The 20,379-nt window shown below is 38.6% G+C and overlaps 1 protein-coding gene across 3 annotated transcripts in view; it reads left to right on the top strand.

The window, feature by feature from the left end:
• garre1 (granule associated Rac and RHOG effector 1) overlaps positions 1-20,379 on the top strand; it is a 41,509-nt gene that overhangs the window by 1,457 nt on the left and 19,673 nt on the right. Inside the window, exons 2-3 of one of the 3 annotated variants that reach the window (XM_085424233.1) lie at positions 12,549-12,883; positions 13,419-13,987. In XM_085424233.1, coding sequence (XP_085280359.1) covers positions 13,484-13,987 — 504 coding nt within the window. In that variant the 5' untranslated portion in view covers positions 12,549-12,883; positions 13,419-13,483. Of the gene's footprint in view, positions 1-11,844; positions 11,985-12,548; positions 13,988-20,379 lie in introns of those variants that run through there. The other 2 variants (XM_085424196.1, XM_085424143.1) reach the window with 2 other exon arrangements.

The raw sequence follows: 20,379 nt of genomic DNA, 5'->3' as shown, positions 1-20,379 counted from the left end.
AAAGTAGAAACTTGATGTCGATGTTTTTATATAGTCTCTACAGTACAGAGAAGATGAGTGGAGTTGTATTAATAAATAACGTTGCCCCACTTCTTTGGAGGGGTGTAGCCATCTACAGTCTAGCCAGATGTCTGTCGTTTGAGATCGTGTGGATGTGCTTGTGGTGAAAGTAGAAGCTGTCCTACTGTCTGATCGTGTCTTGGCATAGGATATCACCTATGATTTGAGATGTCTGTGCGCTGATTGGCTATTCATACGTGCAAGGTTTGCCATGAGCAGCCACTCTGATGAAGACTGATAAAATTGTTGTCATTGCATGATTCATATTTTCTTGCTTGTTAGGTAATAGGGGTGTGCAGTTAATTTGATTTCAATTACAATTTTTGCCTTCCAAGGGCTTTTAAATTAAGATAATTGGTATAAAATCCACTTTAAGGCTCTTCTTTCACCTTTGAGGAGCCTCAGTTGATTCCCTGTTAAGCTCTGTTTGGTTTAGTTCAGCTCATGTCAGTTGAATTATAATTAATATTCATGAAGATCAACTTCATTAACGTATTTTCTTGAAGTTTAATAAAACCACTGTTTTTCAGTGGCTTTGTTGACCCTAACACACAATTTCATCTAATATTGTCCTATAGGTGGTTTAGGTTTGCTGCCTTCCAAAGTAAAGATGTTATCATTGAGAAATGCCTGTAAAAGGCTGTGATCTTTTAAACTTTTATTGAAAGTTGTTTTCACTCAGATGACTGTGTTTGTCACTGGTGTTCAATGTTTTTTGTTGTTGTTGTTTTTTTATTTTTTGTTAAAGTGAAGATGTATGGTAAAGCCAGTACGTTCCTTTTGTGGAGTTTTGCATGCATGTACAACTGTCATTAAAACAACCCTGAACCTTTGTGTTGACATCTGCCACAGCTGTGTCTCTGTGGAAATACATGCTTTGCACTGCAAAATTCCTGTCTGTTTTAAACTCAATTCCTTTGGATAGCCTTTGTGCCTGAATGGGCACCGTAGCTGGTGGACTAGCACTGAGGCTCCAGTTGTTTTCATACTATTATTTGTTGCCAGTATTTGTCAACATGTGATATATATGACCTGGAGTGCCATTTTCCTCAGTCTAACTTTAAATCCGGATACATGTATGAGGAAGTCAGCAGTCACAAGATTACTGTTTGCACTTGCATCGGGTGGAGTGCAGGCACTTCATGGGCCTGAATGATATTTCCTTAAACAAAGGAGTTTTATAGTCATTATTGTTCCACGTCAAATTTATGTAGGTGAGTCTTACAGAGACATTTCCACTGAGGGGGAAGTAGGTGATAAACAGGAATTCCTTCATTTTGTGTATTTAGTTTTACTTAAAATTTTTCATTTAGACCAGAAAGATTTGCAAGATGTTATGTAGCCAGTAACTACAACTTCCAGAAAGTTGGGAGTCTGTGTTAAATGTAAATACATTGCAATGATTTGCACTGTTTAGAGTTTGCGTTTTGTACGTAGGATTTAAATCTTGCATTCAGTTGGATAGTTCAAATACTGGAACTGGGAAAAGTTATTGCTTACTGAAAAATGGCTTTTCTAAGCTCAAAAACAAGCTTTTAATGGCGATTACTCATGGGACCACATCTGGCTCACATATAGCTAAGGCAAAGAATCATCTCAAGTAAAGAGCCTTTTTTAATGTAAATGTTTGTATTTTGTTGTTATTTTTGGCTGCATTTGAAACAAATGTAATTAAGCTTGAGTAAATTAACTATAAATTAAAGGTTACTTTTTTTTCTGGTAATTTTTGTTTAATACATGTAAAAAGTTCCTTGGTAGGTGCTAATTGATTCCCTGTTGCCATTAGCTGATGCTGTGAGTGTGACATGATTTTGACATATAGATGTCTCTAGACTTTGACTTTAATCAAACATGTGAAATTTGGGACAGACTGGACAATTTACATTTCACATGTCTCTGATCATATTAAATAATTTTCAGCTGCAACCCATTTTATTCTGTTAATCTTTTTCCTTTGTGTGGTTTGTGTTTGTATTTTCCTTTGGATGAATAAAACTAACAGTATTTATGTGTGTCAGAGGGCTTGGGTCTACCTCTTTCTCTTACATGGGCTGTTTCAACTCTGTCTGCTAGTGTGTCATGTACGTCAGGACAATATGGTCATAAATATTTATCATGATATATATTTGAAAATTTGGGATAACAATATAACTGATGATATAATTGATGCAAGACAAAATACTTTACAACTCCACAACTTTATTAGTGCAAAAAAAACCCCATCAATGTATTTTCAATTAAACAAGCAGCTAACAAGCATACAGTGCGTATTACTCTGCAAGGCTCCTGACTACAGTAGCCGTAATGCTCTGACAGTCCATCAAGCGGTCCATCCTTCGTAGCTTACGAAAGTCTTACTAAAACATTTTTTGACAAATTTTTGAGCGCCATGTACCACATAAAATTGGTTTGAGCTAAGTAAGCACAACCAGAATTCATACATAAGGTGCACCAGATTATAAGGGGCACTGTCGATTTTTCAGAAAATCAAAGGATTGAGGGAGGGAGGGGGCTTCTTCCTTGAAATCTCACCCTTGTCTCCTGGGAAACCAGTTTAGCCTTAGTTTGTGGTCAGCTATTTGCCCCTCAGTCAAATGTTCCCAGTGAGAAGCATGACTGTTCATGCACCAGAGATGATCAAATGAAACAAGACTACCATGAAACTCTATAGAGAAACTTCTCTTTATTAATCCCTGCAGAAAATATGCAGCTTAGACGTTGGGATCAGTTACTAAAAATCAAGCAGTGGAGATGGCAAAGATTTTATAGATTGTTGTAAGGTATTTCAGTAGTGAATCAAACATTTGTCCAGTGTTTAAATGTTTCATAGTCTGCACCCTGTGCCATACCTGCCAATGTATTGTATTGTTTTGAAGCACTCAGTCAGTAAACAGCCTTTCTTTATCCTCTGTGCAAAGGATTGTCATTTACTGAGTTTTGTAACTGTGTGAGAATTAGGAATGATAAAATCTGTAGTGATTTATGGGGTTGCTTTGCTCACTTCAAATCTTTGTTTTGTATTTGCTACGCAACGCTTCAGGAACAGTGAACCGGCTGCTGACAGCAAAGCGTCAGCATTTTGGTTGTTTTTCACATCCTTGATGCCAAGATCTTGTCTTTGAATGTCTTCAAAAGTCTGTAACTTAAATGCAAATTGCGATCAACATGCATATTTTATAATTTTGAGCTTTAAAATGAGTTTTTATTCCCATTTCATTTTGGCTTTTTAAATTCACTTTTGTTTTAAATAGTTTTCAGATTTTTGTTAATTTAAATTTAATTTGTTGTTTTGTTTACTTTAGTTTTCATTAGTTTAATTTTTTAATTTATTATAATGTCAATGGTATTTTTTTAGCTAAAAACTTTAAGTTCAGAACAGATATTACAATGCAAGCAGCTGACTCAGTCACTTCCTCCCACTGTCCAAAGAAATGCATGGGTTAGCTTAATTAGCGATTCAAAGTTGACTGTGTTTGTGAATGATTGTTTGTCAGTCTGTATCCCACCTTTAAGCTAATAGCAGTTGAATCAACTCAAGATAATTAATTAGCTGTAGAGCTGGGCGATAGAACGATAACGATATGTATCGCGATATAACTTTTACTCGATAGAGAAATTAAGCTATCGCGATAGACCTCGCCGCTCTTGTCCTCTTTAAAAAAAAAAAATAAAAAATAAAAAAAAAAGGTCAGCCAATCCAAACTAAGTAGCGCAGAGCCGAACCAATCACAGCCGCAGCGTCACGTCGCGTGACTTGTTACGTACAGCACAAGTGCCAAGCCGCACTTGTGTTTGTTTGGGAAGCAGCCAGCGGGTAATGGAGGAAATGAGTGTGCCGACTAGAAAAATCAACCGAGCGTGACCGAAGAGAAAACAGATGATGGTTCCAATGCCGGAGAGATTGTCGAACGGAAGAGCCATAGAAGTTCCGTAGTGTGAAGGTATTTCGGCTATTTCAAGTCTGACAAAAAACAGAGTAGCGTGCACTGTAAATTGTGCCGAAAGCAAGTCTGGAAATACAATAAACTGGTGCATGCGTCACACTGTGCGCCACGTTATTGTTTCGGTGAAATGAATTTCTACAATACTGTTACTGTTAATTCTACTCTCTGCAGTGTTTAAATGCTTACATATACACAGTTACTGTCCGTCCACACATACGACTCGGTTCTGCTTCTATGCCCCAGCTTTGTTTACTTTTTCCCACCGAGGCTTCTAGACTTCTGATTGGCCAACATTTCTGCACGGTTAGGAATCTAGCTCCACCTGCTGCTTTGGCATGTTCATAGCAGCGTTTTCCTTCATTTCTGCCTTTATGTGTGGACAGGATTATTTTTTTTAAAACGAAAACGGAAAATCTCCGTTTTCAAAAATACCCGTGTACGCGTGGACGTAGCCTCAGTCTCTGACTGGAAGCGCTAATTCGTCATTCGGCTTTTGTCAGACTAAAGTAACTGTTAAAACTGTTTGAAAAGCTAAGCTATACAACAAGGAGAGATTGAGAATTTCCTTTTAGTTCTCAGTTTATTTGATATTGACAAAAGTTAGTCAGTTTTGTCTGTTATTCTGTAAAACAAACTAAGATTTATTTTTAGAATTAATATTTTGTTTCTAAGTGGAATTGACAATTTAGTAGTCTGTTTCGTTTGTTCTGTTTTGAAACTTAAACGCTTTAGCGGCTGCCTTTTGTGTAGTTTGCAATATTTGCCTTTATTTATCTGAAAAAGTCTCATGTTCCTTAAGTACATCTACCCTGTTGAACTTATTATGGGAAATAAATATTTAAATAAAAACAAGCTGCTGATTATTTCACATTTTACTTGTGAGCAACGGCACATTTAAATCTTACAAATATAGTTATTTGGCTTATATCGTGATAGATATCGTTATCGCCTGAAATGAAAAAAACATATCGTGATATGAAAAAATCCCATATCGCCCAGCTCTAATTAGCTGTTGACAAAAGGGATGCGTACCAGTTTAATAAATTTATATAGCTTATTTATTTAACAGTGGGGTCAGATCAGTACTTGGTATAAGAAGATGCCTTAAGCCATGGTCTCGGGATCGAATAAGAAGTGGTAAAAGCTAGATTGGTGCAGCTATATTAATGATAACATGCATAGTGCTATACTTGGCTTGATTTTCTTTTACTACCCTATTTAGATTTACGGCTTCTGTGACACCTCTATATATTTTGTCATTGTGGCTAAACGGGAAAGGTAAATTCTATCTTTCTTTTTGGCTATAAATACAACTCTCATGCTTGGCATGTAACACAACCTGCAATCTCAGTATACAGTCTGCTCAGTTTAGGCTGAGGAAAGCATTTTCATCCCCACAGGTTGCCACCAACCTTTTATGAATGGAACTGACGTCAGAGCCTTTCATCACAGCTCTCACTTATTGAAACCCACTGGTTAGGCACAGTAAACATGGTCTATTGTACAGAGTTATTTGAAGAGGGTATTTGAGCTTATTCCGATTGCTTAATGTTGACTGTTGAAAGGTATTTAGGCTTTGTGCAAAAGCTTAGATTAGATCAGATGAGATGGGACTTTTATTTAATCAAATGAGATTCATGCATGCATGTCAGCTGACATCTTGATTCCCCGTTAGACTTTAATAAATTTGTGACATATGCTTTTTGTTTGTTCTTAGGGTGATGGAATGTATTAATATTTAATTAAGTCAAAAGCACATGTTGAAGTCTGTGCAACACAGACGTATGAGGCCTGTGAGTGTGTCCTTTGTGAGTGCGGCCTGTTCACTATTTTTATTGGAGCCATAAGCTACTTACAGTGTGTGTGTTAGGACACTACAGGTTAGTCTAATATTATCCAGCCAGCTGTATCAGCCTCTTGACTGATATGTCTGAGCAAACTCATAACAGTGGTACTTAAGCAGTAGGAAAGGTTTCACTACTGCTTTATAAAGTGCAAATTCTGCCAAAAAATACAATTTAGCAGAACTGGAAAAGTGTTTAGAAACAGTCTTTTGTAATACCTGATTATAAAATCAAATTTATTTTTAGTTTCAAGCCAAAAACGGGACCAAAACATAATTAGTTATGGGAACAAAACCACAACAATCAAAACCCGCAATGCCTAAAAAAACAGGGCCAGGATTAAAAAGAAAGAAGAAGACGAAGAAGAAACAGACTATATTGATGGGGGGAAAAAGTTGTTATTAATATTAATATTAAATTGTAGCCAAGACCTTTATTTTTCTCTTCCTCTTACAAAGTCATGCAGCTGCATGTGCAAGTGTGCATGTGTGTGTTTTTTCTGTGTGCTGGTATGAGGACACCAGGGCTGCCACAATACTCTCCTTGTGCTCTGTGGGCAAGAGGAGCCTGGCTCAGCTCCTATCACACAGTTGCTCACGGCACTTGTCCTGTCATTCGGACTGACCTCCTCGACCTGTCTGCCGATTCTCAGACTTCACTGTGACTTATCTGCTCTTTGGAATGTCTTCAGTAAAACACACAGTGTAAACTTTGCCTTCCATTTCAATTAGTGCATCATTTTTTAAACATGCATTTTTCATGTTTACATTACATTTTGTGGAGATGTTTTGCAGCATATCAGTTTTTCTGGCCCATTTTTCTATACTCGTATGAACCCACATTAAGAGTGTTCTTGGGGAAATGCATTCCTTTGCTTCATTGGCAACAGATGTAGAGGAGGACATTTTTTTACTTTGCGCTGAACCTTTTGGAGTGTCTAAAAACGGGGCAGTGTGGACTTTCAGGGCAGCTGTTTTGCCCATGAAGGCCGAAATAGACTTCATGAGAGAGCTAATGTCGGGCCTGTGGCTTGAGCATCAGAGGGCTTGTGTTTGCCTCCCAGTGGCAGATGGATAAGGAGCTGTCAACATGGGTAACAGCTGCCCCATCTACAGCTATTAAGCCACCTAGCTTTGAAGTAACAGTGACACAAATATGGCAGAGTATCCAAAAGTAACTGCTGTTATGAACTCTGAAGGTTGCATTAATTAACACAAGGGTGTTTTAATGTTGTAAAACCTATAGAGAAATTTGAATAAAATAAAATGCAGACCCCTGCCAATAGTCAAGTAGAGCTGATCAGTATGAATATCTGTTACAATACAAGTGTAGCCCAGACAGTATTATTTAAGTAGTTGTGGCATTTCTGAATTATTATCAGTATTTCAAGGATTTGTTGCTATTATACTACCTCATTTTTAAGGTAGTCCTTTGTAAGCAGTTGTTTGGCCAGCAGGTTGTAAAGACAGGTACCATGACTTTACTACATGCCCAGTGGCATACTTGGCTTGAAGTTTTTGTTACTGGCGACAAGGAGCTTGCTCCAGGAAACCTAAACCCCCTTCCTGTTGAAGTTGAGCAGCTGACATGTACGGCGAGTGGGGAAGTAGGGCTAACATTAGCCCTAAGCGGCTCCTGCTGGAGGAAGGACACTAAAGTGGGCTGGCAGAACTCCAGTGCATCCGGAGGGACGCTCTTATCACACGTGTTTGTTTGGGTGCAATCTCTAACACACTGTGCCCTGCAACAGGAGGCTGTCAGCCAACAGAGCTACCCTAAGAAGCCAATAGGCCTCATTAATATTGATGCCGTGTCTGCTTCTCTTGGGATATCCTCTGCCTGCAGAGTTTTGTTGCCAGGAAGGAAATGTAGACCATGAACACTCTCTAATAATGTCACTTTGTTGTTTGGGTTGAATTGAGTCTGACTTACAGCACTCATTTAATGTGTTGTTACTTTTGTTGTTCACAGCCCTAAAAAAAAAAAAAACAAGAAAAAAACATAACAAAAACACAACTACTGAACACTGGTATAGAATGATGGGCCTGCCAAATAAGATGGCATTTACTGACATTGGCTGAAAAATGTAGTGTGTCACCAATTTTAAGCTGGCTAAATGATTTTAACTGTGCTAGATTGTGTGACGAAGCTATTCACTTTTTTTTTTCTTTTTTTTTTTTAAAGTGAAAGATAATAGAACCACATTCCTTATACTAGGCTCAGATTAATACCATTGTGATTGTAGGGTAATCTCGATAGTATGAAGTTAATTGACAAATTTTTTTATTTGAATCAGCATTTTGTTTCTTCATTTTTTTTCCCACTATCACTGCTTTTTTGTTAATCTTAAGAGTTTCACTTCCTTTAAGCATATCTTATGACACTGTCCTGGGCAACATCTAGAGCTGAAGTGCGAAGTGGCATATAGACTTTAGGCTGACTCCAAAAGGGGGTCAGTCAACATAAGCCCCCTTTTCCATTAGTGCCGACATGGATCGACTTGCCGCAGTTCGCCATATTTATCAGGGTTTTCAATTACTTTATTGTACCTGGTACATAGTACAAAAATAGTACCTGCTTGGCCATGATTCCAAAGTGATCTGAGCAGGTACTGAAATGTGACGGCAGACTCCGTGGGACTGATTGGCTGGTTAGTGGTGTCACTAGATGAATCATGAGAGCATCTCTTTCACGAAAATAAGTCTGACGAAAAGCCACAGTAGCAGGTTTATCATCACCTTGACGTCGACCTTTGTTGTAGCTAATTATGTCACGGAACACTCAGGTGTATTGCTATAATGACGACCACACACATTAGGTGGTATTCGATTGTAATTGAAAACCAGACGATCTGAGTAGGGGCGAATGGAAAAGGGGCTATAGACTCAGCATTAAAAATCAAAGTCAAAGAATTCTTTTACTATTGGTGTATAGTTTCCCAATTTTTAACTACTTAGATGAGGGTGATTTTTCTTATTATCTTATTAATTTTTTTTTTAAAACTCATCCAACTCCACCTGGATTATTGACTTAACAGTTGCTTTGATTGGCATGTGTCTTAACACAGGGAGATGAAACCAATAGGTGTCTTGTACTTAGCTCACCAATTACTAGATAGCTAATCAAGCCAAGTAGTGTTGGCTGATGAATAACCACTCCATGTGCTTGTCCAAATAAAGGAAATTACAGCTAAAAAAACAACAACCTAGCATCGCTGCAGCCACAAGAAGCGTGGAGACTTCAGAATGTGGACTCACTTGTCACATCACAATAGCTGTCAATCTTTATACTAAAATAATATTATTGTCAGGCAACATTGCCAACAGTACTGCTCTGAATGTTTGACAGATTTGTTTTTAATTACCACTGTTAATAAAAACGTTACATCCATGTCTTTGTTGTAATGCACTGGCAGCTTGTGTTCCCTTCAGGTGGATTTCAAAGAACTGCAACTGAAATTAATTCATTTAAATACATCCATGTTGTCTCCAGCTACCTGGGTCCGTATCCACAACAGGGTATAATCACTGCTTAAGAAACGATGTCCAGACTTCTCTCAGCCTTGGCGTCCAACTTTTCTGGTTGATAACTGAGACATTCTCAAGCTAGCCAAGAGACTGTTTCTTTATTTTGACCTGGGTTGGACATGTTTGCAATGCCTCACCTCAGAGGCCTCCAGGAGGCCCTCCCGAATGACTGAGGTCCTCATCCTATCACTAAGGAGATTCAGGAGGCGGGAACAGACACAATTTATTTCTGCTGTTTGAATCTGCAGTCTCATTCTTTTAGTCATAACCCACAGTTTGTGAGGGAAGTAATGCAGATTGACAAGTCAGTGAATAGCTTTGCATTCAGATTGGCCTTCAATAAAGCAAACTGGTGCATCTATAGCACTGTAAATGCTAGACCAATCCACGTGTTAACCTCTTACTTTACTTCTCTGCTATTTGTAAACAAGAACCCTGAGATACTTGACTTCCTCTATTTGAGGCAGCAAATCTAAAGAGGGGAAAAAAAAGAATAATTTCATGAAGATTAAATATATCCAACCTTTGTTTTTCCAAACCACGTTCCTAAAGCTGTCTAACTGCTGTCCACAATTAGTTTTAATTGTTTCCAGCTGTGTCCTGGTCCTTTACGTCATGCTGTATGACTAGCAAGCTAGTTTTGTTCGATGTGGTTTCCTCACTGACCTGTTTAGTATATTCATCAAGTTGTTTTGAAAGAAGACTAATCTTCCACCCATCATTTAGCCAAAAATAGTGTGAATGTGTGAGAACAAAAGTAGCCAGCTCTGGGCTAGCCGAGCTTAGGTTTCACATTTACTTTGTAGAAGCTTATATCCTATTACTTATGTCAACTAGCAGGCATTGTGGGCACCTGGCAGGTTCTCACTGTGCCAGTAATCCCTGGGATTTAGAGGCCTGCTGCACTGTTGCCCTAGTTAGCTGCTCTTAACCATTATAGACAATCATATAAAATTAAAATTTGCTATTCCTTCATCAAATACTTCCTAGAGAAAAGTTTTGTTTGTTTGTTTTCCTGAAAGAGAGCGTATCTACAATGCCTAGAATTTCTCTGCATAACTTGGTAGGTGGTAGTATAATTGATATTTTTGTACCACAACTAGATCTGAAAATTTGGAAAGAAATTATAAAGTAATGACAAATAATCATTAATTCAGGCCTCTAAAATGAAAGGATTTCCTGCTTTTCTTTGTTATATAACCCTGCAACCCAAATATTTTCTGGTCTGTTTTAGAGCTTGAACAAATAATTGGTTAATTGAATATATAGTATAATAAAGTTAATTGCATTACATTCTTGATACAGATGTGGGGTATTAGATCTTTGAATAAGCACTGACTAATTTAAATGTACAGCCAAGCTCCAGACTGGTCATCCTAGTTATCCCTGCAGGGTTTGTCTTGTAGTAATCACCCAGTTTTGTTTAGGAAAAGGTTGGCGTTAACATATTTCACTGAATCTTCGTCAATTGTAAACATGCAATACTTGCTGAACAAGTGTTGGAGATGAAACCTCCTGACTACGATGTACATTTGTGTGGTTGTTTTTAAGTAAGGTGTCCTTGTAGCAAATTTTCAAAATAATAACTGAAAGACTAACTACTGTAATGTAAGGGTTAAAAAAAATTGAAAGCACATTTCCCTTGTCCCTTCAAGAGGAGGTCAGTAGTTTCCCTTGGCTCTGTCTCTCAACTCAGTGGCCCAGGACAGATAAGGGTGGGCTGATTTTTGCTGGGCGTCCCCTCTGTTTGTGAAAGGAAGTGAGGTTTTGAAGGTCAGGCGAATGTTGGCGGAGATGCGTAATGGAAGCTACCCTGTATGTGGGACTACCACACAGCTGCTAAACCTACAGTGACAGCATCCTGGATGTGTTACCTAGCTGGGAATAATATATATTTTTTTTTTATCTGCCGTTCCTGTTTCATTCCAAAACATAATTGTTTTCAGTGTGATGTTACAAGATAACAGTCAGATTTCTGCCTGGTATATGGAAAGCCGTTTCATGAAGAAAATGGTCGGTCAGGATCATGTTCAGTGTCCTATTGACTTTATTGTCATAAAGAGTGTCTGTTTTAGTCTTTAGTGCCACGAAGCTCTCTGCAAGTGCATAGCTAAGGAACTGGTTTAATGGGAATGTATTCTTTGTTCCTTCCTAAAACACTGCGACCTAAGATGAGAAAAAGGTTATTTTACACCTGCGGATTTAAGGCATGTTTCTTTTGGATCAGTTTACATGAAATGTTTATTTATTTAACTTATATGATTCCAGATTATGTTTAGTATTGTTTTATTGTCAGGAATCTTATTAACTGTGGTTTGTCTTGAGACCTTCTAAATTGCAAATCTTCTGACAGTCACAAGCTAGAAGAGAAGTGAGGCCAAATCCACTTTAATGTTAACAATATAAAATATTATATTCCTAATTCAGTGAAAAGGCCAAAGGGAGATGGAAAAGTCACACAGAATGAGAGTATTGTGACTCCTACTACGTGTAGTTCAACAGACCCCGCAGTGTCTTCCAACAATGGCTTCATGCAGGAATTTCTGTCTGCAGCTGTGTACTGCTAAACCAGACACTGCCAGAGATTCTTTGCACAGACGCTCAGTGAGGTATGGTATTAGTAATCGTCTAGAAATGTACAACTAAAGCACAGCTCTTTACCAAACTGTAATACAATATTAGCAGCAATTTCAGGGAATTGTGGCTGATCGCATCCTTCCCAATCAGTTTTCTAAAATAAAAGCCTTTGAGTGTCACTTCTGGTTTACAACACATAATGGGTAGTACAACTTTATGGTTGTGGTTTGATATCACTGATTGGATGTCACAGCAACTGAACAAAACTAAAGCAAGTTGATATTTTGTGGCTTGCCTATTGTATTGTAAAGTATACATGCTTTCTCTTATTGCTTTCCTTGTCACCATCCAGTAAAGGTTTCATACTAGAATATTAGTTGTTGTTTGAAGGCACATTACTTGACAGTTTATACCTGCGCCATTCTATGTACTAATCCTAAAACTTTAGAAGTCAGCTGAAATTAGCCATGTTTTGATTTTTGTAGAGCAGCCAGTTTATTTTAGGTTGTCACAGTAAAGCAGTTGAAATTAAGCTCATCCTTCCTCTTTGACATGATGTTAACACTCTTCTGTGTCTCTGCCCTTTCCTCCCTTAGGAAATGACCTAGAGGCCTTACAGATACATTTGTGCTTTTGTCGCTCTAATCTGCATCTGCAGAGAACAGCGAGATCTGGAAGCACACTTGTTTCCGCGGTGAGTAATATCTACCTCAGCCAGCAGACGTGGAGAAACCGGGAAGCTGCTGGAGACTTCTGACAGGCAGACAGAGCTATCAGCTGGCCGCTTGCTCACTGCCTGCCGTGTCCTGCTTTGTGAAGAGGATTTGAGACGGACTGGATCTGTCTGCCCTTCGCCTCCCACTGCTCCTCTGCCAGCCACTGCAAAAGAAAAGACGAAGCCACATCCTCTGATTCCAGCATTTACTTGCTTGTGTGTTGTTTTCCTTTTTAAATTGCCATTTTCCTTCCGTGCTGTTGACCAGTGTGTCATTTTCCTCGGATTCATTTTTGCTTTCAGCTTTTAAAATAATTTTCTACTTTTACTGGCTGAAGCTGGTATAGGTTTATATATGTAAATACATAAGTGTATATACTCTGCATACTGTATGAAGGATTCCCCCCCCCCCATTCTGAAGGAAAGTTAATGCACTTTAAAACTCGGCTGTAATACTTTCCTCCTCTATTATGATCGTTTTGTTTGAAGCTGAAAACAGAGTATCTGGACCTGTGTCTTTGCTGTTTTTTAAGCTAGCATGATGATTTTGCAGCAGGGCTGCATGTGAGTATTTTACTCAGCTTGTCGGTTTTTGATCACCCTTCAGCCTCACCCACTTCTAAGTTGCCTCTCTACAAGGCATACTGAGATGAACCTCTGTGAGGTAGAATCCTTGAGCTGTCTTTATACCTAACTTGAACAGTTTCAGGGCCGTTGAATTTGGCGTTTTGTTTTTTTTTTTTCTAAAAAGGACAAGAACACTTTGTGAGGAAAAAGAAACTACAAACAGGAGCTTCCGGTGCTGTTGCACCACCTATGTATTGTTGTAGTGCGCAGGAAAGTAAAATGGACTACAAGCGTCGCTTTTTGCTCGGCGGGTCCAAGCAGAAAGTGCAACAGCACCAGCAGTACCAGATGCCTGAGCTAAGCCGGACCCTGAGCGCCTCTCTGGCCTCCTCTTGCTCTGCCTCTTCACCCATGGGCACTGGGGTAGGCATGTCTGGCAGCTGCCACCCACCTCCTTCTGGCACCTCTACCGCTGTTGCCGATATCCAGCAAGGCATCTCAAAATATTTGGATGCTCTCAACGTGTTCTGCCGGGCCAGCGCCTTCCTAACAGACCTGTTCAGCAGTGTGTTCAGGAACTCTCACTATTCCAAAGCAGCTATGCAACTGAAGGACGTGCAGGAACACGTCATGGAGGCCGCCAGCAGACTGACAGCAGCAATAAAGCCTGAGATCGCCAAGATGCTGATGGAGCTGAGCGCTGGAGCCGCCAACTTTAAAGACCAGAATGACTTCAGCCTGCAGGATGTTGAGGTAAGTCTCCAAATCACACGCAGTCTTTCTATGTGAACTTTTAAAGTCCACATGGTTCACAAAGACAACGTCAGATTGTTTTGACTTCAGTAAAAAACTGCTACAAAGAAATTTTAACATCAATGTCTAAATTTTGTTAACTAAGCTCACAAGCTGGGGTACTAAAGTTAGCCATGACATACTTTATCATATTCATGCACTCTGGAGAGGGGGCTAAGATGCTTAGCTGGTCTCTGTTAGAATGCTCGCTTCATGAATCAGAGTTTCCGGGCTCAAATAACATTCTAATTCCCAATGTTAAGCTGGTGTCAAGATCTGAGGGTGAGGTGTGAAAAACACTGCGGATGTGAGAAGAAAAACAGTTTTTGTCACCACGACATCTTTCACCAGTACTAAATTTGTTGAAGTGCACAATGGTTAATGCAGGCTGCAGCAGAGGTGTTCCTTATGTAAGTTTAGTAAAGGGTCTGTAGACTGTTATCCAGAGGCTCACTGCTAATGTCATTATTATCTTGCTGTCTTCTTTTTGTATGTCTCCCACATTGTCTTTTATTTTTTTGCTGTAACAGTCCGGTGCTATGTATACACACAGTGGTGTGACAGATTTGTCATAGCAAGATTCATCAAACGGCATCCTGATCTGCATCTGTCATATTTTGAATAAAAACTGTGTTTCTGCTCAAGAGAGTTGAGGACTCTACAAAAGAGGAAATACATGGAGTCTATTGGAGACTAAACTGTCAATCCAAAAAATAACAGCATACAAATCCTATAGTTCTTATAAAAACCTGTTCAACTTTTTGTATGAAATCTAGGCTCTGTTTGACAAACTCTCAACTCAAGCCAGGTTCTTGCACACAGGTTAAATAACTTGCATTACACCTTTCAGGACACAATGATAAAAAGAAAATGGCAAGACTAAACAGGTACTTGTGTTTGTAATGGATAATAATCATCGGTTGATTATGGAAAATAAGGTATTTATCGTCGCAATTCCAGTTTTCAATTTTGCTGTAATTGTGTTGTCATAATAGTGTCTTCAAGGGTGCTGTGAGCATCGAGTAACTGAATCTTAATCTCTGCACCACACCCAAGCAGAAAAAAGCCCATATTTCCTAATGTTTACTATGCCTGCTTCTTTTAACCTGCATTGAATGCACATTTGTGAGCCCGTGGAACAACCTGTAAAAAATCATTGTGGCAAGGACATTCAGACCCAAGTACACACAAAATTGTTTCATGGGAGAAAACACTTATACTTGGTAGTAGACTAAAAGTTAGAGAAAGCAAAAAGTTGAATGGATAAATTTAAGATTTCCCATAAAAATGTTGGATCTGTACGAGAGCTATTTGAAACAGCTGATCACATTCGTCAGTAACATTGTAGTTTGAATGCATGTAACTGAAATTTGTGCCATTTCCGTTACATGCATCATTCGTAACATTGCGCACACATACTGTCCGATTAATTTGCAGTATGTGTATAATGTTAGCAGTGGTAACACCAACAGCCTTCTTTATTTGCAGCTTAACATCCACCTACCCATTCAGAATGTGGTTACACATTGCGCCAATGCTTATTCACCAGCTTGTTTCGACACACCTTATCCAACTGTTCATTTTCTAGATCAGAGTACTGCAGATTTGCACCAGCTCCTGGGGCTGTCATTCATCTTACTTTATTTTATTTTTTTACAACTTCCCGTAACACAATGAGGGGAACTGCTTCCTGATGGTGGCTGTGTAACATTTTAGCATCTTAGGTGTTGTGCATTAATTAAATATCAATGATTAATGTAACTCAGCAATCAGTATTTCTATTGCTGAATAGCAAGAGTAGCAGTGTTTAAACATCTAGTCTGGGTTTTTGTAGTTTGTGTAAAGATATTTTTATAGACTACACACAAATATTGGCAGAACTTAGACCAAGACTAGTCAAATTTCCATACCATTGCAGTGTGCCACAAATGACTTTGTATAGTTAAATACAACACTATAAAGCAAAAATTATGGGGATATTACTCAATCTATGCTACATGATAATACTTTATCATGTAGTAGGAGAGCTGCTACATTGCAGCGGCCAAGACACTGGAGGGCCTGCAGAACCTCAGTGGATGTGGCTGAGCCCAAAACAGGAAACACTTTTGCACCACAGTTGGTAAATCTGACTCTCTGTGGTCTTGGATATGCACAGATGAATATTAGAGGAAGCCCAAGTCTGTGAAAGTTTAGACCGCACAGCTTGGCACTCACATGTGCTGTCTAGCCTCAGGCATAAAAGGTACATTTGTTAAAATATTGAGAGAAACGTACTAATATTTTACTTTACAATGGCCTTTTTTCCAGTGTGTCAAATACATTGATCTCAGAGAAAACACTCTCCACAATAATGTTATGGTTGTAAAATGAAGGATAATGTCCCATGTGAACAAAAATATTTGAGGTAAGTAATCCAATAAGACTCTCCAGTATATTTTTTTAGTAAATATTTTTTAATTTTAGGACAGTGTTTAGAAAAGTGCAGAGTTATCAGATTGAAGTGTACAGCATACGTGCACGGGTTTGTGATGAGTCATCTGCGGCTCATGTTTGTGTTTCGGTTTTGCATTGTTTTTAACAAAATATCTCTACTACTATCGGCCATGGTGTGCTTTGGTAGAAAAGAATTCGCTATACTCAGATTAGACTTGTTTAGACCCAGCTCATGATAATTGCAGCTAATTCAGTCTGTCTCGTACAATGTGTTGTGTTTGTGACTGTTGAGGGGATTTTCCTTTGTCTGCATGACTCGAGGAATGCTTTTTGGCAGTTCGATTTATTATGAGGTCTTCAAAAAGAACCAAATGCATTTCTGGTTTTGGAGAGTTGTGGTATGTGAAGCCCCCCCCCCCCCCCCCCCCTTCTTTCCCTTGCTCACATCTTCTTCTCCTATTTCTTTCTTTTTTTTGGCCCCAGGCCTTTTTTCACCCCCTGGTTTGTTTTGTAGACCAGGTCTACAAAACAAACCTTCTTTTTCCAAACCACAGCAGAGCTTTCTGAGCAGTCAAAGTGAGTCTACTGCCAAATATGCATGAAATTGTCACGGTTTGTTTGGAGGCTGTTTGCTGAGCTTGTAAGTTTAAACCGCAGAGCAAAGACCAGAGGCAGATGGTGAAGTCCTCGCAATCAGAAAGACCTTCATGGCTGTTTAAGTCAGACGACTGAATAAGCACTCTCAACTTGGTGCACAATGGAAACACTGGAAAAACACCACCTTGGTCTTCAACTGTTAAAAACACTCTGAGGATAAACCTTTCAACACGGTTAAAACTAGGGACGTGGACAACATGCACCATACAGTCTTTCATGAGCGAGATTTTAATTTAAAAAAAAAAAAAGTCTACAGTCAGCCTAAACAGATGCACAACAGTTAGTTTGTAATGAAATATGGCATATCCTGCTGCTCACATGTTGGTGTAACAACATTTCTGGGCGTCCTTCTGTTTCCAGTTCAAACCAAAACAGATTAAAGGTTTAAAATAACCCCATGGAGTTTTTGACCAAGGGTGGGTCCTCTATCTGTTTGTATGAGAGCAAGCAGACTGACAATCTGATGTCCCCGATAAGGTGTGACGAAAAGTATAAGCTGGCATACACAGATGTAAACAATACAGGATTTAAAACATCAAAGAGCTAACTTTAAAAAAAAAAAGCAAACTATATGATTTATAAGGTCTCTACAAATATTAGATTGTAATAAATAATAAAATAGGCTCTGGTTAGAGTGGCCTCTAGGTCATAGCAGGTCTCCAAAGCAGAGCAAGGTCCACTGTCACTACCTGCAGTTTAAGACAACACCAAGATGGCCAGCTTGGTAGCACTTCAAACTTTTCAAAATAAAAGTGGCATCAGTTGTGGGTGATGTCTTTCTCAGATGAATTTAAAAGATGAGTCAGTTTAACATTTCTGAATGTTTATCAAATATTCTTGGGCAGTCCATCCAAGTTAAAATCCATTGTTATTACGGTCAGTATGTGAGATTGGGCAATTAATGAAGTTATTAAATCTTGGCTTTTTCACAACTGAGAGAAACGTTCATGTTTTATTCAATTAACATGCGTGTTTCTTCAGAAAATGCGCGATAGTAATTTATAAAGAGTGTAAACAAACAATAACAACCAAAGAAGTGTGTATGATAGAGGCTGGCGCTCCATGTAACAGTTAGACCAAGCTTAATCTGCAATATCCTTTTCGTTTTACACAACGGAGACCGCTCTGCTCAAATCTGACAATCTAAGAGAAAGCATTGGAAATGAAGTATTTTTTTCTGTCAGATCATAATGGCCATTTTTAAAATTTTCACAGCCGACATCATCCTGATTGCATCAGATCTGCTAATATTTACTTTGAACCCAGCATTAGACCTCAAGAAAAAATGTGCTCGGCACGATACTTTATATATCTCTCTTAGCCTGATTGTTGTGCCATTTAAAGATGAACCCCATTTTAACCAAACTATGAGATTATATTGGATTTTTTTGTTCTGCTTATTTGGCTGATGAAGTTCCATCCACATGACTTTAGAGTCCCGCAGAACAGCTGTTTTACGTTTTTGAAGACTAGAATATCCAATAGGCCACTTCTGAGAAATGTAGGGGTCAGGATAATTGTGACCTTCCTGTTTCTTAGAAATGATTGTGTAAGGGGGAAGATGCAGAAAAAAAGAAGTGAAAAGCAAGGGAGAAAGCAAAAAATAAATAAAGCATGACCAGTGACATTAATGAACAGAGGTAGGCTGCTTGTTTTCTTTTGTAGATCAGACAGCAATGCAACCCCACTATGTAAGCATCTGGTTGTTGTAATAGCTTCACTCTCCTTTTACCCAGAAAAGGTCTGGACTTCAGGAACTCTACTCTCCCAGATCTGGTGTGGTGATTGTGCAGGTGTTCTCAGAAAATAGAAGTATAAATGTTGATGATTGATTCATGATTCGCCTTGTTTGGTTCTGAGGGAGGCCAGCATGAGCTTGGCTCTGCTGCACTCACTATTTCTCATATTTTCCATGACTGTGTGGGATACTGCACAGCCAATCACATGTGTTATCCATTATCTTATGCTTTAGCCATGTCCTCATTTTTTTTTTCTTTCTTTGCTTGATTATAGCAGCCTTTGTAGCAGAGTAGTTTTTGATTTTTTTGTCAGCATGTGCTCATTTTGTTATCTTCATTAAGATATGCTGGTGATATCTACCTCGGCCCTCATTATCAGTGTTTGTTATGTTATTTTTCTGTTTGGCAAGCATACTATATCTCCATTGAATAATTGACCTCTGATTAGTTGCTTTAACAGCAACAACAGGTGTTTCTCATGTAGTGTACCCTGGAAATGAGCCCGTATTTATCAGATCTCCAACTGAAGGTGGCAGGGGGATAGGCATCATATTATCGTACATAGTTTAGTGAATCTAAGAGTTTTGGCATGAACTTGCAGTTATGGATTTCATTTTGAGGACTGTAGCGACGGAAGTGTTGGCTTCTCCACCTTTTGCTGGTAAGTTGGAGTTCACTGTCGACTTTTGTACAGTTTTTTTTTTTTTTTTTTATTGGCCTCAAAGGATAAATGTTGCTCATTTCAGTGATCCAGTAATGATTTTCCCAGTACTACCATAAAGGTTTTTCAGTTAAATATCCAACAGATTGTCAGTAGATTGCTTTGGAATTTTCTATAAATATTTAAGTCCCCCAGACATTCTAATTTAATCGAATTTAACTCATTCTATTTTTTCCTCTGACTTCTCACTTTGCACCATCAGCAGATTGAAATATCACAACTGATTTATATAACAACACCATCTCCCTGATATTCATGGTCCACATTGATGTATCTTTGTGATGAGTTGTTCAGAACGTATATATGTAAATGTGTATTTGCAAAATTGAGAACTTACTTTAGTGTGGCAGCATTTAGAACTAAGCAAAGACTGTGATGATGCATTGTCATTGTAGATATAAGCATCTTAGCATACTGACATTAGTTTTTTAGTCTAGAGCAGAGCTGTGCCATATAATATCTCAGAGCCACAAGTTTTCCTCTGAACTTGTCTTGTTTCTTTTCAGTCCAGGACCAGCTTGTTGTTATTTTAGTTGCATTATGAGGAACAGATTAAACAAACCACATGATATACTGACATTTTCAACTTTCAGACAGGATACTGACTCTGAGTCACAGAGAAACTTCTTGTTTGGTAGTTTTCTTTTCTTTTTCTTTTGGTGAGCTTTCATATTGCTTGTTGCACACTATATAAAAAACGTTTCTTTCATACTTACAGGGGTTTTCCTGGCTCAGAATGTTCAGTGAGTTGCATTACTTTCTCTGAACTGTAATTAAAAAAAAATGTAGTTAAAAAATTG

The sequence above is a fragment of the Rhamphochromis longiceps genome, linkage group LG1 (genome assembly GCF_057381845.1).
Source record: "Rhamphochromis longiceps isolate RC_006_pf linkage group LG1, R_longiceps_female_GT1.1, whole genome shotgun sequence".
NCBI classification, from domain to species: Eukaryota; Metazoa; Chordata; class Actinopteri; order Cichliformes; family Cichlidae; genus Rhamphochromis; species Rhamphochromis longiceps.
Note: the sequence above shows the minus strand (reverse complement) of the source record. Positions and strands in the feature narration are given on the sequence as shown.